The sequence below is a fragment of the Megalopta genalis genome, chromosome 5, assembly GCF_051020955.1.
Source record: "Megalopta genalis isolate 19385.01 chromosome 5, iyMegGena1_principal, whole genome shotgun sequence".
Classification (NCBI taxonomy): Eukaryota; Metazoa; Arthropoda; class Insecta; order Hymenoptera; family Halictidae; genus Megalopta; species Megalopta genalis.
The window spans coordinates 16,264,575-16,291,809 of NC_135017.1; the positions used below are offsets into that span (position 1 = coordinate 16,264,575).

A 27,235-nucleotide genomic window follows, 5' to 3' on the forward strand; every position below is an offset into this window, starting at 1 on the left:
AAAAGCGTGGTTTATTCTAGAGAGAGTTTCCATTCGTATTTTGCTGTAATCGTGAAATATTGTGAAAGAGAAGAGCAAGCGAAGGAGAAAGAGATGGTTGTAAGAGGAGTAAAGGAGGGCGAAAAGAGAGAGAGCGCTTTGACTTATTGTTAGTCCTCGTCCCCGAAGTTTCCATTTGCCGGCGTCATAGGGGCGTCTCTCGCGCCCCCACGCTCCCTAAAGTCGCCATCAAACCTCCTACTTGAACTGAAAGCCGAACACCGAAGTGGTAGGAATGCGCCGTGTAGCAAAATGTTGACCCGCGCGTCGTTACGTCGCGTCGTGTAGCATCGTGTAGCGTCGTGTCGGCGCAGGCGCATCGCAGTTGGGGAAGTCAACAATCCCCTCTATTACTCCATTCCAATTTAGTAACGTTGTCCATGTCGATCAAGTTAGAGGGTAGCGTGGCCGCGAGGGACGCTCCTATGACGCCGGAAAATGGAAACACTGGTTCGGTGACAACTGGAGGAGCCTTCGTGTTAGCTGTTGGGTTAGATTGTAGGTCAACACGGTATGGTGGGGACGTCGTTGAGGGAAATGGGAGAAGAGAGGAGGAAGAGGAGTAGGAGGAGAGAGAGAGAGAGAGAGAGAGAGAGAGAGAGAGAGAGAGAGAGAGAGAGAGAGAGAGTCGTACCTTTCTTACCGTAACCGTGGTCATAAACAGGACATGCATACGGTGTATCAGTCCGCTTCTTTCGCAGCTTTGACTCGTCCCGTTTCGTCCTGTCCCGTCTGGTGCAGTTCAGTTCAATCTTATGTCGCGCACAATTCGTTCCGCGCGAAACATCTCTTCGATTTTCTGGTTCCCCGCCATCGAACAGCTTCCGAATCTGAAAGTTTGCGACGCTCTCGGTGTTTCGACGAGAGTCCTAGTTTCACCTCTAGATTCGGTGATTTGCAAAAAGCTTTGCCTGGATTTTGCTCGGAGCTATTAAAACGAAGAGTGCAAGCGTGGGCACCTCCGTGCCTCGCGGGCGCGCATGTGCGTGCACGCGTGCAACCGCGTTCGACAAGTGCGACAAACTTGGTAGATATCGTGGTTCGGAGTTGTGGCCAAAATAACGGCGACCAACGATCGACAATGAAGCAGTTGTGAAAGTGCAACCCGTTCTCTGCAACTTGTTGCGCTTGGATTAACGCCATGTCGACTAGTTCGCTCTTTTACAAGGACAAGTACGCGGTGAGTACCTACCGCGTTCCTCTGGACCTTTTCTTCTTCTACACGTTTATTCGTTGATTCGATGATTTTATTAGTTGATTTTGATTCATTCGTTCATTCGTTCATTCGTTCATTGGTTCATTCGATGGATTGCATTCTGCGCGACAAACTGCTGTTTCCAAATTTCTCCATTGTTTTTCTATTTTTCTATTTTTTCTTCTAATTTTTCTATTTTTCTATTTTTCATACTTGGCAGAAAGCTTGAAGCATTTTGATTAATCAACAATGTATCGTCCGGCTTGTTTTCTATACGAGATATCGGATGTACGACCCACTTTTCTAAAAATTGTTGCGCGCATACACGCTACACACGCATGGGCGCTTGCGTGTAAATAAATTTACTCGATTCGTACGCTCTCTCGATCGCCTTAGTCGTTGCGCGTCGTTGGCTTTACATCGAAGTTTCGGGACCGGGATAGATGCTAGAACTCGATTTACGTTTAGAATACGTATAATAACAGGATTATACCAGCGTTCGATTCCGATGAAAAGGTAATACCGAATTGAAAGCAGCATTTATTGTAGCCACTAATCGTTGTACGATTTATACACGATGAATGCGTTCATCGAGCCTTTTCGATGATCGCGTAAGAAAAATAGGAAGCGCAGGGCGTGCACGATGATTGCGCTGGTGCAGTGACGCGTCGTCGCCTCGCCTCGCCTCGCCACGGCAAATGGCTCGCTGAACAATTATCCGCGGATAACTGCGTACTTATGGACAATGGCTGCGTTTCGTGCGTTCTATGAAACAAGATCGTACGAGCCTTGTTAGACGATTTTATCATTCGTGCAGAATCGTAGACGAGTAGAAGCACCGTCGCGTCGTTTTTTCTCGCTCTGAATTTGGATTCACCGACGCGTACAGATCGTTGCTATCACGAAGGCATGAGAAAAAAAAGAAAATAAATTTGACAGAGTCCGAGCAGATGATCGATTTCCGTGTTTTCGGATTCATCTTGTTTACTACCGTTTGCGTATTCGCGTTCGCGTTCGCGTTCGCGTTCGCGTTCGCGTTCGCCTTCGCGTTTGTACCAGCTTGAAAGATTGTCTCAAGGTCGCGAGAAGGAGAGAGACAAACTTGGTACACAGGTATATTATACAGTTACTTGTATCGGCGTGTAAGTAGTTAGCGAAACGCAACGAAGACGATCAGCAAACGGCATTGAGGTTCGTTTACCGAGCGGACGTTAAATCGCTCGCTACTCCAGTTATTCTCTGCTCTTGATCTAAAAACTTATTATCTCGGAGTTCGCTACGTATCGATAGAAAAAAAGAAAAGTATAAGCATCTTATCTTAGGATGGGTCATCGTTTCGCGATGGACTTGGTCATCGTGCCGCGCGAGGATCTAGATCCGCTATCGGCGTATCCATTCGTTCCGGGTATATCCCGTCGAATATCTCGATCGCAGCTCTTAATCTGAAATTTCATCGAAACCTAATTAAGTCGCGGCGATAACGGCGTTCCCTAAATTCTCGCTAACTAAATTTCCAACTAATTATCTTGGATCATCTTGTCGTTGTTGCAACAAACTTAACGGTCGCATCGCGGAGAGAGAGAGAGAGAGAGAGAGAGAGAGAGAGAGAGAGAGAGAGACTCGGAGCAATCGTTGCCGACAGAGGTAAAAATACCGGGAAGGTGAACGTGGAAACTCGAACGGTACACGACTCGATTGTTGCATCGTTTCGAGATCGGCTCGGAGATTTTTCTGTTCCGTTACGTAATTATCGATGAAGTTCGAGGCGAAAAGGCGAGTGGGGAAGAGAAGAAAAAGGAAGGGAGGAAGAAGGCTGCTGCAGGAACGGAGAGTGGCGGCGCGATGGGCTGTTGGCCTTTAAGGCGTAGGGTGTAACGTGTAACGCGTTTCTACTTTGCAATTGCAACGCGTGCGAACATGATACATCAAATTCCTGGCGAGCGGGTCAGTTCGAGCATTCTGCCATTCTGCCGGTCCTGTCGGTCCACTCGGCCCGCAGACCTCTATAGGCCCGTCGGAGACGCTCCGGGGGTGAAAGTGTTTCGGAACAAACACGCATCTTATTATGTCATGCAATCGTATTATACATGACTCGAGCAACCTCGCGAAACGGGTTGTACTCCCAGAACCGAATTGGAGGAAGAGGAGGAGGAGGAGGTAAAGGTAAAGGTAAAGGTAAAGGTAAAGGCAAAGACAACAACTGAACCGGACGAAAAGCTTCCTTGCCTCCTTGTGTCATTCCATCGGGCCCTCTTCGACTCCGCTGACATAGCCGCGCTACAAAGGTTGCGGCGCATCGCACCCTTGCCTCTTTCGTTTCCCGCACGTCTCGTGTGCGATCAAACGGCCAATAGATAGTACATACTTCACGGAGATAATATCGTTCTATGGATACGGGAATTAGATAGGAAGTAAAAGCACGGAGTATCGGTTCGCGGAGAAGCGTGTTACATTACGCGGTTATCTATTAGCTGCTCGCATTCGCAGTTGGAGCGTGTCGCGAGAGAACTTTGTTCCGGTCGACGAGTCGTTTCCGGTTGATCCTAGTCGCCGTATTAATCGTTGGACGATACTCGTATCACCGTTGACCGCGTACTCTTGTCGGTCTCCCTGGGAGAAGATGGTATAAAGTAGCTTCGGCTCTGCTCGCAAAAATAACATTAACGGAAGAAACGTTGAAGAAAGTGGTTTTCAACCGATGTCGATATTAGCATTAGCGATATCTTTGCAAAGCTGAAAAATCTTGATACCGATAAAGGACCCGGTATCGTTGGGTTCCCTCCTTTATTCTTTAAAACGTGTCGCTCTATACCGTCACGGCCTATCTCTAAGACCGGGATATTTTCCTACCCATTGGAAGACCAGTCTTGTTACACCCATTACACATACTACGAAGGAACAGTTCCATCGGAAAGTAAGAGTAGCTGAAACGATTAAAATCGACTGGCGTTCGAGCATCTTTCTTGCGTTGTTTAAACTTGGGTTTCGTTCGCGTTCTCTGTTTTCTGTTTTCTGTTCTCTGTTCTCTGTTCTCTGTTCTCTGTTCTCTGTTCTCTGTTCTCTGCTCTCTGCTGTCTGTTTTCTGTTCTCTGTTCTCTGTTCTTTGTTCTTTGTTCTCTGTTTTCGGTTGTCCGTTAAGAAAATCGTAGAAAATCAAGAAAGTACGATCTCGGGAGACCAGAGAATGCTTTTACTGGAACACATCAGAGATTTGCTAGCGAGATCGACGTTTCCGATCGGTGTACAATGTTTCGCAATTTTCGGTCGAACAGAACGTCGCGTCGGATAAGAATGGATTATGCGATAAGAGGAAAGCATGCCTGTGAAACGAATGTTCGTTGCGCGTGGACTATCGGTAGTCTCGCGCGTTTTTATTCTCGTTGCTTGTCGTTGCCACGTCGCGCGGTGGATGCGTAGAGCGGATCGAGAGAATGCTCGGAGCGTGTGCAACGATCGGATAGGTGGAGTTTTCGCAGGATGCGTTCGAGACGTTGTCGGTGTCCCGGCTGCGTTCGTTCGAAATTCTTCCGAAATCTTGTCGCGACCGTAAGTATTCGCTCATCGGCCGAATTCCGAATATCCCGAATATACCGAATATCGTACCGAATGTCCCCAATATACCGTGACTCGTGCGTTCGCCGGTGCGTACGATCTGGTTTTTATTTCGATCGCCAGACCGGATGCAGGACACGTGCTCGTCCCGACTTGAACGCGTCGACTACTTATCGGGTGGCTCGCCTGCGAGACCCGTACGGTTCTTTGTCCGAGATTGAAAATTCATTTTTCTCGCGATGCGACGTTCGAATATTCTCGATGTCCTTAAGATTCGTAGGGCGGGAACAAGAACGAATAAATATTGGAGTCGGCTCGAGTCGCTTCGGATCGAGCGTGCTCGATGCGAGTACGATAAACGATAAAAAGATAGACAACCGTATTTTCTCTAACGGGTAGTGGATCAACGAGGTAACAGAACAGGCTGTCCATGGCTAGAGGCAAGGTGCGACACCGGATAAGCGTGCACCGTACTTCCGCCGCTACAGTTCCCTTCTCCTTCTCCCTTCTTTTCTTCGCCTCTCTCTCTCTCTCTCTCTCTCTCTCTCTCTCTCTCTCGTCTCCCCATCTTTTTCTCTTTCTCTCATTCTTTTGTCTACATAGTTGAGGGTAGGAGTATCGTTCATCTTGATCTTGCCCTTAGAAAGATTTCGTAAGGAACAATGCGAAAACTAGTTCGATTACTCGATCTTCTAGACCTCTCTATTTAGAAAAATTGGAACGAAATGCGATTTCCTTCGGGAACTTTTCGAACCATTGTCGAGTGGCGAGGCGAAGCGATGCCGCAGGATCGTTCGCAGTTTACAGCGTCGTGCTTTTCTTCCGATCGCTTCGGATCGTTCCGAACGGAAATTGACATTGATCGCAGGTTCTCGTATCGGGTCTCGACAATTTCGGTTCAGCAAGCAAACCCGGTAAGCGGCCCGTTAACCGGTCGGAGGAATTGCTCGTTCAAGTTTGAGAAACGCGATCGCGCGAGTGGTTGCAGTCGTCGATCGACGTTGCGCCGGAGAAGCTGCACGTGTCGTGCATCGTTCGCTTTTAGTTGCGCGTTTTAGCTGTGCGGTGCGGTGCGGTGCGGTGCGGTGCGGTGCGGTGCGGTGCGGTGCGGTGCGGTGCGGTAGTGTAGCATGCACCGTGTTTCGGTAACGCGACTCTCTCGCACGCGTAACGAAGCTAAATATAATCTTGAAACAAAACGACAACCTCCCGCCTAGAAACGCGTTTATCGCTCAAACTATCCGCTTCTGGTTGCGATCGCTCCGGAGTGTTGCGCTCGAAACGCGCATTACGTTTCCGACCGCGAAAGAGTGTCCGGTGCTCGTGTCCCGTGTCCCGTGTCCCGTGTCCCGTGCCCGTGTTCCGTGTGTCGCGTCATGTCCGCATCTATTTACCCGCAGCTGTGCAGCGCTCTCGACGCGTCGCACTCGATCGCGATCCGTCTCTCCTCTTTGTAGCCGTCGGATCGTCGCTGCGTATCCACGCATCGTTACCAGTTTCCTCTTCCGAAGGTGCGCCAGCAACGTCTCTTCGTTCTCGTTTTTCGTTTGTTTTTGATTTCGGTGCTGCCTGCCATCCGTCCCCTTCCGATCGGTTTTCGCGGCTTAAACGCGGTTTAAACCGTAGCAAAAAGGAAGCGACCGGAGGACCGGAACAACGGATGGATCGCCGCGACGAACGGAATCGTACATACGTGGTATTTGCGATGGTAGCGAGCGACGAACGAACGACTGCTCGACGCTGAAATTTCACAGCGTTCGACGAAAAGAAATGGAAAGATATCGCAGCAGAGTCTTGCCTCGAGGCCTCGAGGCTGCGGAGGCACGTGCCGCGAGTTAAGCGCCGCTTAATCGTTAACGCAAGGAGAATTTATAATCTATTATTAGGAGAGCGGTCCTCGACTATGCGCGTACTTACCGTTGCCGCGATTTCATTTCGCAGAGATACGAGGAGCACGGTGCACCGTTCGCGCGGTTGTGCAACGCGCGTGTACGCAACGTAATACGGATATAATTGTTTGACCGACGCTGTTGTATAATACGATACGACGCGACGTACGAACGCGAGTTCCAACGCGAATCCAGTCGTCGCTGGAACGTTGTCGCTCGAACATCACGGTTCGGGGAGCGTCGCGCTCTCGCGTTTTCGCGGTTCTCTCCCCTCTTATTTCTTCCATCGATCTGCGGAAATCGGAAGAGACCGCGACGATCGTGTTCGACACGATTCTTCCGTCGCGGATCGAAAGCTCCGATCGATCGCTCCTCGAACGGTTCGCGACGATCGACCGTGAAACACGGTCTCGTTCCCGGGAATCGCGTTTTCAACGTTCCGCGATGATTCTTTGCAAGGTCGTTGAACGGCCCGCCAATTTGCGCGGATCGGCATGACTGTGAAATCGATCGGTGAAAGAGTAACGAATCGACGATGCAGCCGGCGCGACTATGCGCGAATCGCGTAACGTGGAAAAAACCGATAAATCGTGAAACTGGAACGATACATAGGCGACCGACAACCACAGGTGCATCGGTCGCGCGCGGAAGCGGCTAACCGGGCAGACGAGGCGAGGCAAGGCGAGGCGAGGCGAGGCGAGGCGAGGCGAGGCGCGGCATCGAGACACAAGGCGCGGTATCGCCTTATCATTGTCGCCATTGTCGCAGCTGTAATCGTAGTTGCGTGCACCGTATATAACGAACATCGAAGCGACGTCGTACGGTCTTCGACGCCTTGAAATTGATCGTCGAACGTGTAATTTTTGCAAATGTGCAAACAGAAGCGGATGGACGAATTTTCGAGACAGTCCATGTTCGTGGGAAAACAGAAATGTCATCGACGTTCACCCACCGCGAAGCGTTTCGAAATTCGGTGCTCGTAGGTAAATCGACCGACGACGTTGGATCTTTGAACGGGTAGACGGGAGACGTTTCGATCGATACTATCGGTCGAAATCGCGTGATCGCGCATCGCGCGATCGCGTCATCGCGTCATCGCGGCTCGCGTCACCGCGTCACCGACGGACGCGCGAACGTTGCGACGTCGTGTCAGCATTCTGCGTTTTTATCGCGCGCAACGATCGATCCGAGCAGTGAACCGAATCGAATCGAACCGAACCGAACCGAACCGAACCGCGGGGAGCACGTCGGAAGAAAATGGAAGAAATGCGACACGCGTGGGCCTCTCTGAAATCGGTTAGAAAATTGTCGTCGTCACCGAAAGCGAACGCGAACGCGAACGCGAACGCGAACGCGAACACTGGGAACGGCAACAACAACTCGTCGACGTCGACGATCTGGTACGACGCGCCGACGCCGGTGATAATTCACTGCCGCGAGTTTTCCATCTCCGATGGGAATCGGGAGGTCGCAAAGGTGGTCGACGAGGAGCAACGGCCGTTCCGTGACCGGCGAGCCATCCCGACGGAACAACCGTCGGGAGATCGCGAGAAAGCAACCGACTGCCGAGACGAAAAACGGCACAAGACCACCGTGGAACTGACGGCGGTTGCATCGGTGGAAACCGACGTGGACGGGGTGCCGACGATCAGCTTCAGTTTCTTGCAAGCCGACGAGAAGCGTCCCGTCCTTGACTCGAATGCGCCGGGGTCCGCATCCTCGAGCATGGCCGACGACAACGACCAAACGAGTATCGTCTCGACGTCGCAATCTTATCGGCTCTACGACTTTCCCCGGAATTCGTACGTACACGACGAAACCGAGATCAAGACCGAGACCGAGACCGAGAACGAGAACGAGAACGAGAACGAGAACGAGAACGAGAACGAGACCAAAAGCGAAACAACCAAAATCAAAATCGAAACCGAAACTGAAACCGAAACCGTGAAGGTCGTAGAAAGTCGCCAGGACCTGGCAAAGACGACGAACGATGGCAATGAAATTCACGGCACGATTCGAAAAGAATTCGACGAAAGAAAAGAACCGGAGCTTATAAAAGAGGCGGAGACTCTCGAGGATTTGGTTGACCGATCGAACGATATCGCCCCGGAGAAAGCGAACGGACGAGCGATCGTGAGAATCGGTTCGGTCGGCGAGAAGAACGGTCGAAGCGGTCGCAACGACCGCGCGAAGCGATCGATCGGATCGTTCGAGTCGGGTCGAAAGAGCTACGGCACGGAGGAGGACGACGAGAACGAGGAGTACGTCGTCGGAATCGCCTCCGTGTCTGGATCCTACTCGGATCCCGAGTGTTCGAACGACGCTCCGTCCAGCGCGTCCCGTCGAATCCGGCGTTCAAAGGTACACGTATTCGCGCCCCGAAGGTGCTCTCGCAGCAGAGCACGCGCGCGCGGTCTCTTCCCGAGCAACGTCCGGCGAGCCGGTTCGAGTCGGGCAACGACTCGAACGTCGCCGGACGTTTTGCTCGCGAACGGACCGAGTGTACAATTTCCGCGCGTCCGTAGTTGCAGAAGCACCGATTGGGAAAAGCGTGGGACAAAATGAGGAGTTGGCTGCGCGACGAAACCACCAGGTTCAACGAGGTGGTCAACAAGCACGCGAGAATGCAAGCGGTCGGGGCCCTCGCCGCGGAGACCGAACAACCGGCGAACGTCCCTAAAGTTTCGAACGTCTCGAACGGCAAACGCGAGTCGGCGTCCTACGACTTGACCAGGGCGACGATCGGGCACACGGGCTCCGTCACCAGGGTCGAGGAGTTCGGTTTCGTTTCCGTCTCCGTCTCCGCCACCGAGACAATCGCTACTCGGCCGGTCGAAATCAAAGCCGATATCGAAGCCGAAACAGAAGCCGAAACAGAAGCCGAAACAGAAGCCGAAACAGAAGTCGAAACCGAAATCGAAGCCGCCGGCCCGAGAAGAGTGCTCGGCAGCGCGAACGATCCGAATCCCTGCTGCGGCACGGAAAACGAGGAGACGGACAACGCGATCGCCGAGACCGCCGAGACCGCCGAGATCAAGGATCGCGCTCGAAAAGTCGGCCTGATTAAGAGAAGAATGCTGGGCTCGATCAGAGGGTTAATGGCCTCTACTCATCTGCTTCACGTTCACGAGGCCGAAGAGGTATACGTCTTGGTCGTTCTATTCTACTCCGAATTTAAAATCGGCATCCGCGATTCCGAGAAATTTCCTTCTTTTTTTTGCGAGAGCCGTCTCGCGTCTCGCGTCTTGCCGCGCGCGTCCCGGTCACTCGATATTTCCACGATCGCGCGCACGCTTTCGATTCTCTCTCCCGACCGAGAGGGCATCTCGCGCGCGCACAGTTTCTAATTCCTACGAGAATATCCGACTGTATTCGTTCGGGCCTCGGGTACCGCTAACCGTAAATACTGTTTCGAACAACGATCAAACCATGGAAAGTGTGGGAAAGTTGGGCGGAGAAAATAACCGACTTTGTCTCGCGCGCGCTCGTCCGCGAGTACTCTTGGCTCCGACGCTCCTATACCGGTGTGTACGCTTCCGATGCTACCAAGCTCCTACGCGTTCCTACGCTCGCGCGCGCGTGCAACGCTTCTCCTCGTCGCGTCGATCGAAAGATACCGCGACTTTCGTTGCACTTTGGTCGCGACTGCAGATTCTCCGTTCTCCAATCGGAAAACCGTAAGCTGCTAGTTTCGCTCCGCGAAGACGGTATCGTTTCCTTGCGAGCAGCGAACATCTGAAATCGAAACTTTCTCAATGTTCCGTGTATTCCTTGCGTTCGTCTTTTTAAACGATCGCGAGTCAATCTCTCTCTCTCTCTCTCTCTCTCTCTCTCTCAATGCCGAACGAACGCGCGGAACAACGTAAAATACACCGTACAATAGCCTCGAGCCTCGACTATGCGCAGTACCCGCGACCTCTGCGATTTCACCGTGGCGCGTGAACCCGACTAGAGGAAGTCGAGGAAGTCGGCCATCATCGATTCGTTTCGAGTCGAGTCGAGTCGAGTCGAGTCGAGTCGAGTCAAATCGTGTAAAAGCGAAAGGAAGAGTCGTGGCCGTTCCACCGCGACATCGCTTTCCGAACCCACCCACTTTCGTTGCATCCGAAACGTTCCCGATGCACCTAAGAGAGGGCCGTAAGCGAGTTCCATCGTCGGATCATGTTTTTACGATTTTCGGCGTTGACTAGTTTCGATCGATCGATGGTTGGATTTTCGAAACTCGAACGAATGCGAGAACCTGTCCCGGATACTCTGTCTCGCCGCGGTCTCGAGTAAATCGTCTCGAAATCATAGGGAAGACACGCGGACGCGTGCCACCTGTTGCACGATTCGCAGAATCATGCCCGCGCCATGTTATCGCATCGCGCGCAACTACACGCGGCACTTGCACCGCGCGTGGATTCATTTTTACGGCGAACGGACGATCCTTTCTTTTATCGTTCGCGTAATCGCGAGTGTCGTAAACCAGATTTTTTTTGTCGCGCGATTCGCGCGCACGCGTACTCGTCGTTTATCCGATACGGGACGCTCTTTCCGAAGCTGGCAGCTCCGCGTTTCTTTCGAACGTCGGACAACGACGTTTCTTTAAAGTTTCTTCCGGTTCCAACGAACGTCCGAATTCGTCGGAAAAGCCTGCGATCAACCTCGAATGAGAATCGGTCGGATTCGAATTCGACGAAAGCGAAACGGAAGGCGCGTCGCCTTCGCTCGCAACGTCTCGACATTTTCGACGCGTTCCCTTCGATCCGGTTGTCCCGTCCCGCCACAAAAATATTTCACGTTGCACAAGGAAATCCGAGATATCGAACAGAAGTAAAATCGAACGATTTTTAGTCGACCGGTTCGCGACGACCGGTTTGATTACAGAGAATATACCGGTTTTCCTTTTCACTTAACGCGCATAATTTTTCATCTATACATCGAATTCTCATCGTACCGAATCGTTCGATCGAATCGAATTCATTCGCGGTTTCCGCCTTGTCTTCTGTCTCCTTCTTCCTCTCTCTCTCTCTCTCTCTCTCTCTCTCTCTCTCTCCCTGCCCCCGTCCGTGTCCCTATCTTGTTCCCTTTTGGAAAGGGACTCGGACGGCCTCGAGGATTCGCCGTCGCGAAAGATATTCGGCCTAGAGCTATTTAGCCATGACGTAAGACGCGCGAGTCGACAAGACGCCTAGATTCGCGCATATCCACGTTGCCGCATGTCCGCGAAACGATTTCATCCGATCAAGGCACTCTCTCTCTCTCTCTCTCTCTCTCCATCTCTCTCTGTCACCTTCGAAATATAGTCCTTAAATCTTAGATAGGATTCGGAAACGATTATTCGACCGTCCATCGAACGATGGAAAGCGCCCGATTCCGCCGACGAAGCTACCTCGCTCTCCTCCTCGAGCAAACCGATAAGAAGGTAGAATCGATCCTCGCTGGCGCGACGTCGCTCGAGAATTTCACGTGGGAAAGTAAACGCGCGTTGCCTCGCTTTGCCTTTACTCGACTCGCCTTGCCGCTCGTGCTCTCGACGAGACGCGACGGTGCAAACGCGCGAACGCGTAGAAACGATCGATCCAGCCTTTCTCCGGTTACGATCGAGCACCGAGGCTTTCGAAGAGTCGAATTTTCATCGAAAGACTCGGGCTCGGTCAAGATCGCCGTAAGTCGGATAACTCGTGCCCGTAAACCCGTCGGGACGGAGAGCGGCGAAAAGGTAGAGATTTGTAAATTTCTCGTTTTTTCGAGGCCCGACGACGCGTCCGGAAGAAGTAGGCGAAACTCGGCGGCACGCGGCGCAAGAAATCCTCGTAATTCGTTCGCGATACTTTAGAAATATCGCATCTCGCGAGCCACGATGCGTGGTTACCGCTATTTTCTAGGTTCCCCTTGCGTACCGCGATTATTCAACCGTGGAACGAGCCCCCGCGTCCGTCCGGGAGTTTCCCGTCGAAAGTGGACAAGCTACGGGAAACGAGAAACGGGGAACGGGGACCGGGGACCGGGGAACGGGGAACGGGGAACGCGACGGTCAGCCTCCATCATCTATCGATGCGTATTGTTTTCTGATTGCAGGGAGGGCAAGGCGGTTTCGAGGACGTTCGAAGGTACGTCAAGCAGGGCGGTGACTTTTGCAAGGAGTTGGCAGCTATCCTACACGAAAGGTAATCGTCGCCGCGTCGCACGTACCTACGCATCCGTGTACGCGTTCGCGATCGCTCGGGCGTTTCGTTATCCCGACGACGGGACGACGACGTTATCTGAAAACGATGCACCGTGCTCGTATTTTCTCGCTCGCGCGTACTTCCAACTACCGATATATTTTAGGGCGGAACTGGAAGCAACTTACGCCAAAGGACTCTCCAAGCTGAGCAACAAACTGACGAAAGCGTGCGCAAAGGATCAAGGTATTTTGGCGACGATTCTTTACGATCGAAACGATCGATTTCTATTGGACGTGCGACTATGCGACTGTGCGACTGTGCGACTGTGCGACTGTGCGACTGTGCGATGGGACGCGAGGTTGCGATCAATTTGCATTGTCATAATTAGTTGGTCGCCAACGGTGTTTCGTAACGCAGGTGGGAACAGCAGCGGAGGCGTGAACGAGGCATGGAGATGCATCGGCGAGGAAATGGAGGCTGCCGCGGAAGCTCACAGGGTTTGGAGCGTCACGCTCAGCGAGCAGCTCGCGAAACCGATCCGGGTAAGTTCGGTGTCCCGTCGATGTCCCCAGGCTCCTCTCTTTTCTCGTGCTCGACGCGTCGGATCGACAGGGGTTGGGGAGATGGGCCGGCACAGGCGAGAACGCTACCTCGGCGAACCGTTACGGCCTCGGAACGAGAGGCGTTAACGAGGCGTTAACGTATTCGCAGGTGGGAGTAGCGGAAGCTCAGGGCCGTTCGAGGAAGTCGATCGAGAACGCGGTCGACAAAGCTGGAAAATCTCTTCACGAGTGGCGTAACATCGCTGCGAAAAGCAAAAAGCAGAGTTTCGCTTGCGCGCGGGAAAACGAGAGGCTGCAGGACTTGGCGAGGCTGCAGTCGATCGGTCAGAGCCAGCAGAGCAACAACAAATCGTCGAGCCATCACCATCATCACCATATGACCGAGAAGGAGGCGAGCAAGCTCGAGGCGAGGAGGAGAAAGGCCGAGGACTCGTCCCGTAGGGCGGACACGGAGTTCTACACGGTGAGCGTGAGAGCCGAGAGAGCCAGGCTCGAGCACGAGAGCACGGTGAGGAAAGGAGCCAAGCAGATGGAACTCCTCGAGGAGGAGCGATCGAGCGCGCTCAAGGACCTCGCGAACGTTTACCTGGCGCACCTGCAGGCCCTCGCTCCTCGTTTGCAACAGGTGACTGACTACTCGCTCTCGCTCTCTCTCCTCTCTCCGCTCGTTCTCTCTTCTCTCTTTTCTCTACGCTCCCCACTTCCTCCAACTTTCCACTCGCGCCACTTTCCATTCGTCATTCGCCATTCGCCATTCGCCACTCGCCACTCGCCACTCGCCACTCGCCACTTTCCACTTGCCACTTTGTACCGATTCGTTTTCACGATCGGCCTCCGACCTTGAGAGATCTCGAACAGACTTTGACACCTGTCTTCTTTTTCGTTTCACGTTTCGTTTCGCGGCTCGCGGGCTCGCAGAGCACGGACCGTTTGATAGCGCCCGTGCGCAACTGCAACGTATCCCACGACATCGAGATTCTGAAGAATCTGATACGAAGAGTCGAGAGCAACGACACCTGCAACTCCGAGCAACTTTTGCCCGATTTTTACGCCGAGCATGTCACCCTCGCGATGAACAGGGAGCGTCGGAAACAGTCGCTGGTCAGAGTTCTCCATTTGATCAGGCAGGACTTGGAGCGAGAAAAACGCGGACGCGAGGGTCTGGAAACGCTTCACAGAGCTTTCGTCTCGACGCCCGCCTTCGCCGCCGACGAGAGCACGCAGAATGTCACGGAAAAGTTGCATCACGTACGTATTCCCTTCGTTCCCTCGATTCCCTCTCTATTCCCCCTGTTTCCTCTATTCCCTCTGTTCCCTCTGTTCCCCCTAATCCCTCGGTGGTTTTTTCTCCTGCTCGTTTCGTTCTCCTCGCGATCGTCCAGCGATAGCCATCCTGTATTTGCCGCAGATGCGCTCTATGCTGTTGTACTTGGAGGCAGCGAGGTACAAAGTTGGAGGAACTCTGGCAGAAATGGAAGGCAGCAAACGAGCCAAGCATCCCTTGGCGGAACATATATTGGTTTCGAGAGACAAACAAGGATTACAGCAGAGCGTCCTTAAGGTGAGCAATCGTCTTTATCGTAGATAACGGCATCGATTTGTACGACGATTTTCAGGTTCCTTCTTGGGCGAAGAACGAATCGTTCGAGTTTCAAGACGACCAAGACGACCAAGACGAAATGGATGTTCGTCTAGCGAAGGATCACGAGACCGAGAGCCGCGATTGGGCCGATCGAACGGCCGGCGACGGCAACTCTGAGAATCCGCCCGACGAGGACGACTTCAGCGACTTCGACGAGTTCAGCAGCCATTCCGAGGACAATAACAATCAAGATATCGACGGTGCCGGCGAGACCGAGACTACCGGAAAGCCCATGGAGGACGCCGCCACGGCGGAACGGTGCAGGGCGATCTATCAGTACTCGGCGAATTTGAACGACGAGCTCAGCTTGAGCCCCGGGGACTTGATAACGGTGCACCAGAAGCAATCGGACGGTTGGTGGATAGGCGAATGCAAAGGACGGACCGGCATATTTCCAGCCACTTACGTGCAAGTTATTCATTGATCGGACATCGGCGCGTTCGCGAGTCGGCCATCTTTTATCGGTACTTTTCTTGCATTCGTCGCCCGTGCGGCCGACAACCGACAACCGACGACGCTACGCTGCCGAGAAAAAAAAAGAAAAAAAGAACTTTCTCCGCGTGTGCGATCGATCCATCGATCAAAGTCGATCGAGAACCTACCAAAGCACGCTCGAACGTCTCGAGTAGCGAAGCCACGTTTCGTTCAACGTGGACCGGTCAACCCTCGACCGGTTAGAATAACATTTTTACTCGAATCTAACAACGTATGCGGTGTATACGCTTCGACTAATTTTATACGATTACGACACTACCGACTACTAAACCAAATCGATCACCCACAAAAGTCTTTGCAATTGTAAATCTTTAACCGTTCTACCTAAATCGAGTAAACTTGTCATCGAGATTGTTAGAATTCAACGATTAAGAAGTGCGCGTTTTACTTTACCATTGTGGGCGAACACTTTTCCGGTACATTGTATTATACGTATACATGTGCTTGCGTCCGCGCGCGTGTCTCTCTCTCTCTCTCTCTCTCTCTCTCTCTCTCTCTCTCTCCCCCCCCCCCTAACGTTATCCAAGTGCCAACTAAAGCATACGCGATCGATAGATACGTAGGTAAAACGCGCGGAACGTTTGATCGCGCAACTTATTTCGAATACAACGAACCGTTATCGCCCTGTGAATGTTTTCATCGTCTACGCCTTCTACTATTAAATACGATGTATAGTATTAATAGCATATAGTTGGTTCGAGTCACTATGCTGTAACGCGTAAAAAAATGTGTATCGAAAGATCGATTTATTTTCGCAACGAATCTAGAACGAATAATTTCGGTACGATGTGCAATAATTACCGATGAGCAAAGTAAAGAGCATTTATTTGAGAATATATAGTCGGTACACGTTGATTATTTATTTGAATCGAACGATCAGTTTCAGTCGCAAAGTTCGTCCCTGTTGTTCTTCTCCACCTGAACGATGGCTTGGCCGACCGCACCAGTGTCGTTGACAACTACTGAAAGATGAGCATAACTGCTGTTCAACCAAATCCAAGTCGAAATCGTGTACGAAATCTACTCGGTGCCTATGCATGTTTCACGAGCGAGCAACAACTTACGGCAAAATGGGGTCGAGTTCGAAGTAGCAACGAAGAATGTTCCACGCTGGGGATAATTTATGGCGTTTATACCCATTTCGGTGCAAATGTTTCTAGTACAAAGTTCCGACCCAACCGCCATTAGATTTCGATACGATAAATCCCAATGATGCGCCCAAAATGTACAATTATGTTTAACGTCGGATATCAACGACTCCGTTAAATAAACGTACGAACGTCCATGACTGCAGATGGAATTACCGATCTCTGAAAACAACTCGTTTTCTTCTATCGAGATATTCGATTACCTAAAAGCGAAGCGAAGGGAAACAACGCGAACGGAATTCCTTCGAAGGCTCGATCTTACCTCGGACAGGAAACGGTAAATATTGGTTGTACGAAGCGTCTATTTCCACGCAGCCAGGTTGGCTTTTCCCACCGTTCGGATAAAAGTCAGCGTGGCCTGGTTAAGAAGAAACTTTATGAACCGCGTCTAAGAGACCGTCTAAGAGAGCGAGCATTTGATGGCTTTCGTAAAGCCGTAATCGTGATACCGACCTATCGGCTCCGGTAAACCTAATCCGATTTTCGAGAGCAATTTCCCATTAGTGTGTATAATGTCTACGAACGATGCGTCGGATTTGTGAAGCTTCACGGTGGAATCCGCGTTCCTGAAACAAGGCTGGGCAGGATCCAATCCTGTTATTCTTTTCACTCTCCACGCGCTCCGTTTTCTTTTCAGCTCCTTCGCCGCAAACCCGCATATGTGTGCCCCGAGACTGTGACCCACCAAGTGTAAAGGTCCCCGGCTCTTATCGTTGCTGCCGCCGACGCTTCCAACGTTCGTCGCATCTTCTATCTGTTCTAAAAATCTTGGCAAAAATAACACGAAACAAAAATAACGAAACGCGATTTCGATGTTGCGAATACGTTCGACGATGAACGCTCGAAAGCGAAACAGCGGCAAACCTTGCAATTTCATATCCCACTACTCTTGTATTTACTGCAGCTTTGTAATAGTTCCAAGTATTACCTCCGCTACTCCAGTCAACGACCACAACGTTCACGTCATTCTGGGCACATAACACGAGACATGAACGTACTATGCGGATATTCGATTTCAAAGATAACGTATCCGTACATTTTTATCGCAAACATTCGAGAACAACTCACCCATTGGAGAAACGATGTTTCCAAATCATTGATCCACGATTCTTGACCGTTCGATAAAAATCCATGTACAATTATAATAGTTGGACGGTCGATTCGATAGTCTGTCCACTCCAAACCAAATTGTTCTCCGATCACTACCTGGACGCGTTGCGGTTGATTCCGCGAAGACAGTAAAAATTTGATATCCAAAGCTTTCGTTCCATTTGGTTTGCTCGTGAAAAGCCATTCCAAAAATGTCGCAAACGTTTTACCCAAACCAAGACAATCGACTTGATCCGATTTAGATTCTGCGCGATAGTCTACGAGATCCGAAGAACCAGAGATCGTATAAATGAACTCTGACAAATTTCTCATATAACCGGTCAAGGAATTTTTCACTGTAACGTTTACGTTTCTACTGGTATTTTCATTTTGATTCGCATTTCTGTCGAACAGCAGGCCATGTGCTGCAGAAACCAAAGAGAGCTTGATCAACAACGTCGGAAAGAATACCATTTTCTGTACCGAACTTCAGGCTTACACGAACAAACTACTTTCGATCTTCCGATCATCGTCGATACGTCGTTACGTCGTTACGTCGTTACGTCGATACGAACAAAATTTCAATTTTGTTTACCTAACGATAATAGCCATAACATCAGAAGTTACGTATACCGTCTTACATTACCACTACACATCGTCGATTTCAAACGAAATACGCACTTGCTTTCGGTATCGCAACGACGAACATCGCCTTCCACCCAATTTCATGCTCGAGTAGAAACACAACTGTACCCCATTAATTTTCTAGACAATATTTATTCGTTGTAGTAAACAAATTTGTCCGCGCTACATCTGTGTAGGAGAACGTAATGCAAGGGGGCTGATACGCTGATACCGTAACGCCAGAATTGCCTGTTAGCGATTCGAATCGAATCTAACCGAAGAAACAACATATTATAAAATAGAAGAAAAAGGATATACGTGGAGCATAAAAGTATAATAAACTATTATATTTATGTATACGACGTGAGTTCTCAGATTGCATTTCCTTGTAGCTTCTTTCGCTTTCGTCTCTTCTCGTGTTGTTTTTTCTATAAGTATAAAAGAAATAAGACGTTAGCACGTTAACACGTTTAACGTGTACCTTGATTCGATCACTAAGGAACTTTAACGGACGATGAAGGTTCTCTTACCATCGTTTGCACAAAGTTCGCTTTGTTCGTTGTATTTGCGCTTCCTCCTTGGAAGGAACTGAAATCGACTTGTTTGTAATCAAAGTTTCTCGATGGCATCAAACCTATATTCTTCAACTCTTGTATCGTTTGCCGTTTATCTCCCTTTTTCCTTATACTGCGGTTAGGACGAACAGTTAGGACAACGTATAGATCAAAAATACACAATGGATAATATATACACGTCAGTCTCACCGTATAGATTTGATCGTTTCCTTGACTTCGCCTCGATCTCGGATTCTTGCTAGATAATTTTCTACCTTCTGCTCCTCCATTAAGGATGTCTCGTCGTCCGATTCATCTTTCACCAATGACGGAGCTGGCGTTAATAAACTGTCGTCTTCCTTCTCTCGCGTTCCAGCTTCTTTTTTGATATTGGAATCTCGCTTTCGTTTTCGCCCTTGTAGTTGACACAAGGATACTGGTGCCGGTTTCTTCGAATTTTCTCTTGCCGTTATATTAGAAACTTGTTTGAAATGTTCGTAAACTCTATTTTTGCTTCCCGCTATTTCTTCTTGGTCTTCTTGTTTCTGCATTTCTGTCGCTCGATTTTCTTCTTTTTGCTTTTGCCTTTCCCTTTCTTGTGCTTCTTCCAGCGCTATCATTGGTATCACGCGTTTATATCGTTCGAACGGACTAACAAACACAAACTTTTTCTTTTTGACGCTTTGTTGATCGTCCTTTGTAGATTCTTCGTCCTGAAATCATTTGGAAAAATAAGAATACTTCAATTATCTTCTACAGTATCTAGAAACGAGATTTATCGCGTTTATTTCCTTTTTACCTCGGATGTGACTGGGCTATCGAACACTGTAACCGTATGTTCCACTGTAGTATTTGTCAATGATGTTTCAGATACCATACTTTTGTCCAACAAACATGGTAAATCGGCTCTCGCTTCCATACCGCTTGGAATATCATGGGGCGAATGCATCCAAGTTTCTGAATTTGAAATCTGATTTCTTTGAGTCAACCTTTGCCTGAGATCCTCGAGAACTGGTTTGATGAGCGGCTGTTCTCTAGCCTTCAATATGATTTTGTGTAACTTTAGCAAATGTTGTCGGACCAAAGGAGGTATAGGATTGCAACACGCCAAGATTCCTTGCATCTCGCGTGGTAATGTTTCCGCTATATTCAAGAGCATGTGGTTCGGTAAAACGTAAGCGGTGCTATCGTCTTCTTCCCTGGCAGTCGAATCTCTCCATTTGTGAACTTCTCTCAGAGCATAAAGCTGTTTATTATTAAACATTTTCTGACTCTTTCTATACAGACTCATACAATTTTCTTCCGTCCAGAACGGCTTTACGTAAGTTTTCTTACATATGTCTGTACTTCTATCGTACACTGCTTTCAAGATGTTCGTTTGTCCATTGGCAACATCTATTAAAGCATTCTTCAGTATATCTTTCACAAACAATAAATAATGCGTATCTTCTCTAGCGTATCTTTGAAGTTCTTCAGGCAAAGGTCTTATTCGCCAATCGGCCAATTGAAAATGTTTGTTCGGATCTACGTTACAATAATGTTTCAGCAGGTATGCTAAACTCAAATAAGGCAGATTAAGTTGTTTCGCGGCTTGATGTGTGTCGAACATGTTCACCACGTACAGGGATAAATCTCGTTGAAGCCATTGAATGTCTAGATCCGCGCCATGAAATACTTTCAGAATTGTAGGTTTCGTAAAAATTTCATTCAACTCGTGCAGCTCGGAACGTAACGTCAATGTATCGATTATGTAATCCGCATCTGCCGTCGAGATTTGCATTAGGCAAGTTATTCCTTGGAAACTCCTATAGGAATGATGCTCCAAGTCTACGGCAATTTCTTTGTACCTATTCAAGTCTTGTATCAGTGTTTTGACATCGGACGGGTTCTCGATCATTATCAAGGGCGTTTCGTCTAGAGATTTATATTTCTTAGGTTCGAATTTCTGTAACTGGCTGCAAGGGGGAGTAAAGATGTCCAATTCGTATTCGTACGGATGACTGAAAGTTTCTCCGTTCTCGCCCTCTTCCAAATAAATTGCCAAAGGTTTCAAAGAGTTTGGTTTGTCTTTGATCTTGGGGCACCATGGTTTCGAGCTGTTATCAATTTTATCCTTGAACATTATTTGAGGTCTTTGAATGTTTCTACCGGCAAGTAGCCGAACGGATTGCGCAGCGTCAATCGTTTCGGTCAATCGAGACGGTCGTTTGTTCCAACTGCCGTTCACAGTCTGTTTTTTCGTCTGCGTTACAACAAATTCTACTTCGGATGTCTTCACAATGCCAGATTCTTCATCCATTAACAAGTTCTACGAACAAGGTAACATCTACAGTTCGTTAGAAACACAAAGTTACTAATAATTCTATACAAACGTCTAAGCTTACTGCTCTGTCCAGGAGTATGTCGTTGGATTCCAACAGAAGGTCAAACTTTTCTTCCGTATCGAGCCTAGAAATGTTACCTTTAATACCCGCTGTTCCCAAAACATGCTGCATAACGCTTAACAATAGCTCCACATTATTATCTTTGGCAGTTAAAAAACTAGGAAAACAGCAATAATAGTTAAAGTTTGATTCGATCGGCAAAGCATTCGCTGCTTTGATTCCAACTCTTATAGCATCAAACGCATCCTGAAATAAGATATTATATAATACGAGAAGACATGCGAATTTTGAAACTGTACACAACTGAGATTTAGAAAACGGATAAGTTACCTGAATGTAGTCGTCGAACTTAACGTATCCAGGTATAGCTTGCTTAGATTCCTCATGGGCGATTTCCTGTGTCTGATCGTCTATCGGTGTCTGACAATTGCCGCTCCAATCTTCTGCAGGATTCATGGTCGATCACAGCTATTTCTTCCAATGAAAATAATAAACACATCAACACCTTCGAGTTATTCCTTGTGTTTTCCTATGTTCCTCGCGTCTAACGTAACCTAAACACTCTACGCTGTAAACCAGTGTCTGTCCGGGTCGAGTATGTATGTATGCATGTATGTATGTATGCATGTATGTATGTATGTTGCACCCGCTGTCCCTCCACAAGTTTTTTGATTCCAGGAACATTAATTTTGAACAATTGGTACTATTGCACTAGTACCGGTACCGGAGATCATTAATTTTTTCTATTTTCGAGTTTTCATTGGTTTTTACTGATTTTCACTGTTTATCGCTAAGTGGCAGCACCAATACATCACCATGGCCTTGGGATATGTAGCATACATACATATGTATGTTTGTGTAGAGTGAAGCACGGGCTGTGCTATGAGGACGTTAGATCGACACGTGCATACACCTCGTGGAATGATATGTACTGTCACTTGATGTACATAAATCATCTACGTGACGTCAGAATGTTTAAGATGTACTATATACATGCATATAAGTTATGCTAATGCATAATTATGGTTCCTTGCTTTCAGTAAAATATCCATTCACGGAGAAATCGGTTTATGAACAAATGAAGTTGATATCGGCATTCTGCGGTTAAAATGCATCGATCCATGCAATTTCGAAAGAGTGACACATTGATATTCCAAACGTGTTCAACTTCTTTATTGTTCGACATTAATGAATATGCAAAAATGTTTAATTTCGCAGAATGTATTTAAAGTTTAATTGAGATGTTGATGTAAGCACAAGCAGAGTACATACGTACATATGTGGACATACTTAGTGTAAGCACAAGCAGTATATGCAAAGACGTAGACCATGGACAGTAGTGACCTCAACATCACCACCCAATCACTCGACTATCATACACTCGGCGATCAACATCACTGAACGTCGCACTCACGCACACGTCACGTCGTCACTGTATGAGTTACAACAGCGGGCACATGTGCTGTGACCTATGGCCGCGTAAGTATATACATACATATGTATTTGCATAACAGATTGTATTGACATATCATTCGAATTGAAAATGAGAGAAAATTGATCGTTGCACCTTATGTCGGCTTCTTGCTTTTAGTAAAATATCCATTCACGGAGAAATCGGTTTGTGAACAAATGAAATTGGTATCGGTATTCTGTTGTTAAAATGCATCGACACGTAGAATCTGTGGATTTGTTGCTCGCAAGGCGAAAGGATTGTGATATTTTATGGGCTTCTCGACCTATGGATCCCTTATTACCACATAAAATTTCTTCCGAATCCAAGTATTCCAGAGATCAAATGATTGAAGCTGTCTTGAACGATGAAAAAGTTAAATTAGCAATTACATCTGTAGCTACGGCACAGCAACTAGACGTAAACAAAGTTGTAAAAGAAGCTCGTGTGATGATAAATGAAATGGCTAGTAAAGCACATTTAGCTACTGTGCGTTGGCTAGGTAAGTACAAAATTGAGAAAGAAAAAGCAATGTTTATCCATTAAATTATGGATATTGATATTGGTTTTCAGGTATTGTTATTACTAAAGTACTTAAAAGAATTTTTTTAAGCATTCACATAAATGAAAATGTACTCTTGAGAATGAAAAAAGAAATGCAAATTTCTCAAGTTCAATACGTGTATGCCCCTTCGCATAGAAGTTATCTAGATTTCATATTGCTATCGTATATTTTGTTTTCATACAACATGGCGCTTCCTAACATTGCAAGTGGCATGGACTTTTATCAGATGTACGTGATAGGAGAATTGCTAAGGAAAACAGGAGCTTTTTATATGCGACGTAGCTTCTGCAATGATTCAGTATACAAAAAAGTATTCCAATCGTATGTATCGTCGCTAGTAAAGCACAGCGACAGAGCAATAGAATTTTTCATCGAAGGCACTCGCAGTAGAAGCTTGAAGAGTATAATACCAAAATTTGGTACGTAGAAATTGCTGCTATTACGGTGTTATTCTACCATAAATACCAAACAATACAAACATAATGTCTAACAACATTCTTTCTAGGTCTTTTATCAACTATTTTGGAAAGTTTATTGGAAGGTGGGGTACCCGATATTCATTTTATACCTATAAGTATTAGCTACGAACGACCACCGGAAGAATTACTATTCGCGTATGAACTCTTAGGTGTTCCGAAACCGAAAGAATCTACAGTTGGTCTCCTTCAATCGTTGTCTATTTTACGGAAACCTTATGCATACGGTTGTGTGTTTTGTAATATCGGCGAGCCCATTTCTGCTTGTAACTTTCTAAGTATGAAAGTCCGTAAGGCAAAAGTATTATCACCCTATACAAAACTACCATCGACGGTCTGTGAAAGTTTGGCTTTCCATATAATTGATTCGCATAAAAAAAATACGGTTCTTATGCCTATCAATGTAATCGCATTGTTGTTCAATGAAAGGAGTCAAATGTATCCTGATAATCCGTACACGTTAGATAGTTTAGTTAATGATTATTTGTGGTGTAAAAACATTTTACAAACATTTCATGCGACTGTATATTCAAAAAAGTAAGTTTCACTTTAGAAGAAACCATTGGGTTTATTAACATTACAGTCATTATTATAAAATATGTTTTGGTCTAGGTCAGGGGATGCAAATGATGCAGGACAAGAAATATTAAATACCCTAAAGACTCATGAAGAATTACTTGTGTTTGATTCGTTGGAAGTTCTAAGACTGAAACAAAGACACAAATCGACAAAATTGAAAATCCTCACACAAGTTAAAGGACATACTCTCTCGGAGAAAACGATGCAAATAGCAGTATCAGTTATTAACGTATCAATTTATCTGAATCCCACACTTTCTTTTCTAATGAAACCAGCTATTGCGACGTTAGCAATTGGAATGGAAAGAGCCGAACTCGGTAATCTTGAAATAATTACTCATACATGTTCGCTATTATTAACGTGTGTGTATCAATAGGGTTAAATAAAATATTTTTATTATGTTACACGTAGATTCCGCTTTTAAACGATATGCATTACTCAGGTTAATATTGAGCACAGAATTCGCAATGCCACTGTTGGAAGATGAGTCGGCGGTAATGTTCGAATGGAAAGAAACTCTAGATATTTTACTGAGACTGAATTATATAAATATTCACAATAACAAATATATTCAAGCACATAATTTGAAAGTATTCTCTCTCTTGTACAATGTATTACTGCCATTTGTAGATGCAATGTACATCACGAGTCTTGTTTTGTTTGAGGTGAAATTAGAAATCGATTCTTAATAATGCAGTATCGTTTCAATGTTCGATGAAAAATCTTGAAAAATCTTCTCAATTACAGTGGGATGAGTCGGTCGACGTAACTGTAAAAGTAGTTTCCACCGAAGCTCAGAAACGGGCTGAAGAAGCATTTCTCGAAGGAGATGGATGGGGGATGCATCCATATTCATTATCTCTTGATTTATTTTCCACATCGATAAGCAATCTCATATTGCAAAGTATTCTGGTACCATCAGAAAAACCAAACACCTACCATGTCGACAAAATTCGATTAGGGTTAGTTCTTGGAGAATTGCATAATCTTTCGTTGAAACGACCACCGGGTTCATATCGTGATACAGTATTATTGTCCGCAACGCCGCTAACTGTGCAAGCCAAATTGTAAACTTGGGTAAGAAACGTAAAGAAATATTCACCACAAAGTTACATCGGATAAATGAAGAATTTGTTCGCGGTGATAAGTTACTAGTACAGCTACTATGCATTTTTTCTTTCAGATGAATTTATCCATGCTGCTGAGTATCTTAACCGTCTCTTCGTCAAGTATGTTTATAGATCTTCTCCTTTTTCTTCTGCCGAGGAGTAACGTGGCACCGGTTGGGGTGGGTGCAGGGTTATTCATATTTCTGAATAAAAGCTAAAAGAATAAGAAACAATTACGTATAATAGCAAATACAAATCAAATTACTGGTGATAATGGAATTTAACAGATACTTATAATCAAGTCATTAATACCATTACTAGTCGAACAAGATATACAGCAAACGTGAGGAATGAAATAGCCATCAATGCACCTTCTATGGACGGAAATCCTGTGGCGTTGTCGTGAGAGTCGTAACCGAGATCATAATGTTCGGTTCCTCTTTTGTGTCGGCTACCTGTTACAGTCTGAGCGAGACGTGACTCTTTAAAAGAAAAAAATAAATCATGGTTATTATTTGTTTGCTAGAGATTTCTACGTCGCTTATAGAAATCATTCGATTACCTATTTCAGTTATCAACGTTTGTTCAAATATTTTCAAGAACAAGAGTTTTCCCTCGCTAGACGTGGACTGCGATTTTAAAATCTGATGAACAGTTTTCAATACGTTTACCGGTAAATATTTTAGAATGTCTACGTTGTTCGAGATCAAGGATCCATTGTAATATTCTGTGTTCGAATTGTTTTTCTGGAAAAAAGAAAGAATTCGAAGTAAGCAAAATCGATGGAACATAAAATATTAGCATACATCCGCTATCGAGGAATCGGTTGTCTTTTCTTGTTTTTCGGAACTAGTTGAAAACGAATTTTCTTCATTGGTATACTCGTGAATCGTCGTGGTTTCACTATCAGAATCTTCAAATCGATGCGATAGTAGAGATCCTTCGTTTCCGTTAACTGCTGCTACTTCTTCGTACAGATCTTTCCGCGATGATTGACCTTCTGTGATTGTTGGGGAAAATTGATAATAATGATCCTGTTTCGAGGATGGTATTCTACAAGTAAAAAATGGAAAACTTCAAATTAAGCGATGTTTAATATACATACTGTTTTTGTTACATACCTGTATATTCTATTTTCATCGGAGAACTGTGGCATGTCTATCCATTCTGCCAAACTGTTGTTCCACAACAACAATATACTTATTATACTTAGTATTAACATTTCAATGAACCTGATGATAACGTCTACTATTACTGTGGTATCGATTGCTTAGTAAAGTTCCGCAAAAAGATAAAAAATTGTAACACAATAAATGACATCAGCGAAATATCAGTTTGTTCCTTGCGCGAGTTTCGCATTCAAAGAACTGCTCGCACATTCCGTATTCGAATTTAAGTAATACAATAACCGACTGAAGTCCTTCCTTGGATACACGGTGTGTCACAGTGTTACTAAACAGGATGTTATTATTTCAAGCAGAAGTGCTGTTAGAATTAACGAGAACGAGACGAACAATTAAATTTCCACCGTGACAACATCGATTCGTAGACTTTTCAAAATGTTAGAAGAGAGAGAATGTTACAAGATCCAAATACGGAAAGATTTTAAATAAATTTTCTAAAATATCATCAGCGGTTTCACGATTTTTATACGTGCTAATCATAAAGATATCGTTAATATTAAAGTATTCGAAGGAAGGAGAGCAATCTTTTCTTTGTACATATGTAAT

At 46.7% G+C, this 27,235-nt stretch overlaps 5 protein-coding genes across 10 annotated transcripts; 2 read left to right on the forward strand and 3 right to left on the reverse strand.

Moving 5' to 3' along the window:
• The first annotated feature begins 636 nt into the window (after window positions 1-636).
• On the forward strand, window positions 637-16,363 carry Nost (Nostrin). Of its 2 annotated transcripts, none has more exons than XM_033482973.2 (9): window positions 637-1,219; window positions 9,201-9,815; window positions 12,739-12,827; window positions 12,991-13,070; window positions 13,245-13,369; window positions 13,539-14,015; window positions 14,309-14,638; window positions 14,799-14,951; window positions 15,007-16,363. In XM_033482973.2, the coding sequence occupies exons 1-9, from the start codon at window positions 1,181-1,183 to the stop codon at window positions 15,454-15,456; spliced, it is 2,358 nt and encodes a 785-aa protein (XP_033338864.2). In that variant the 5' UTR covers window positions 637-1,180; the 3' UTR covers window positions 15,457-16,363. The 2 variants fall into 2 exon arrangements, with proteins under 2 accessions (XP_033338864.2, XP_033338863.2); XM_033482972.2 differs by lacking the exon at window positions 637-1,219 and adding an exon at window positions 6,312-9,036.
• Window positions 16,336-18,270, reverse strand: LOC143259490 (phospholipase A1). 2 transcript variants are annotated; one of them, XM_076521997.1, is made up of 6 exons: window positions 17,744-18,270; window positions 17,540-17,643; window positions 17,129-17,442; window positions 16,938-17,033; window positions 16,592-16,837; window positions 16,336-16,489 (listed from the first exon to the last, which is right to left on the reverse strand). In XM_076521997.1, the coding sequence occupies exons 1-6, from the start codon at window positions 18,236-18,238 to the stop codon at window positions 16,410-16,412; spliced, it is 1,335 nt and encodes a 444-aa protein (XP_076378112.1). In that variant the 5' UTR covers window positions 18,239-18,270; the 3' UTR covers window positions 16,336-16,409. The 2 variants fall into 2 exon arrangements, with proteins under 2 accessions (XP_076378112.1, XP_076378111.1); XM_076521996.1 differs by having other exon boundaries at window positions 16,592-16,858.
• Window positions 18,271-18,521: 251 nt separating this feature from the next.
• On the reverse strand, window positions 18,522-22,755 carry Rrp6 (exosome component Rrp6). 3 transcript variants are annotated; one of them, XM_033482946.2, is made up of 7 exons: window positions 22,617-22,755; window positions 21,657-21,800; window positions 21,327-21,572; window positions 19,742-21,250; window positions 19,153-19,655; window positions 18,919-19,075; window positions 18,522-18,816 (listed from the first exon to the last, which is right to left on the reverse strand). In XM_033482946.2, exons 2-7 carry the CDS (start codon window positions 21,780-21,782, stop codon window positions 18,760-18,762), a joined length of 2,598 nt encoding a protein of 865 aa, XP_033338837.2. In that variant the 5' UTR covers window positions 21,783-21,800; window positions 22,617-22,755; the 3' UTR covers window positions 18,522-18,759. The 3 variants fall into 3 exon arrangements, with proteins under 3 accessions (XP_033338837.2, XP_076378076.1, XP_076378077.1); XM_076521961.1 differs by having other exon boundaries at window positions 22,603-22,735; XM_076521962.1 differs by lacking the exons at window positions 21,657-21,800; window positions 22,617-22,755 and having other exon boundaries at window positions 19,742-21,268; window positions 21,327-21,467.
• Window positions 22,666-26,034, forward strand: Dhap-at (dihydroxyacetone phosphate acyltransferase). 2 transcript variants are annotated; one of them, XM_076521971.1, is made up of 9 exons: window positions 22,666-22,805; window positions 22,918-23,278; window positions 23,350-23,760; window positions 23,847-23,882; window positions 23,970-24,354; window positions 24,430-24,713; window positions 24,808-25,061; window positions 25,144-25,473; window positions 25,580-26,034. In XM_076521971.1, the coding sequence occupies exons 2-8, from the start codon at window positions 22,987-22,989 to the stop codon at window positions 25,465-25,467; spliced, it is 1,986 nt and encodes a 661-aa protein (XP_076378086.1). In that variant the 5' UTR covers window positions 22,666-22,805; window positions 22,918-22,986; the 3' UTR covers window positions 25,468-25,473; window positions 25,580-26,034. The 2 variants fall into 2 exon arrangements, with proteins under 2 accessions (XP_076378086.1, XP_033338869.2); XM_033482978.2 differs by having other exon boundaries at window positions 23,847-24,354.
• On the reverse strand, window positions 24,360-26,759 carry LOC117227595 (uncharacterized). The gene is made up of 5 exons (XM_033482988.2): window positions 26,627-26,759; window positions 26,312-26,558; window positions 26,068-26,251; window positions 25,818-25,987; window positions 24,360-25,719 (listed from the first exon to the last, which is right to left on the reverse strand). The coding sequence occupies exons 1-5, from the start codon at window positions 26,725-26,727 to the stop codon at window positions 25,576-25,578; spliced, it is 846 nt and encodes a 281-aa protein (XP_033338879.1). The 5' UTR covers window positions 26,728-26,759; the 3' UTR covers window positions 24,360-25,575.
• Window positions 26,760-27,235: the final 476 nt, after the last annotated feature.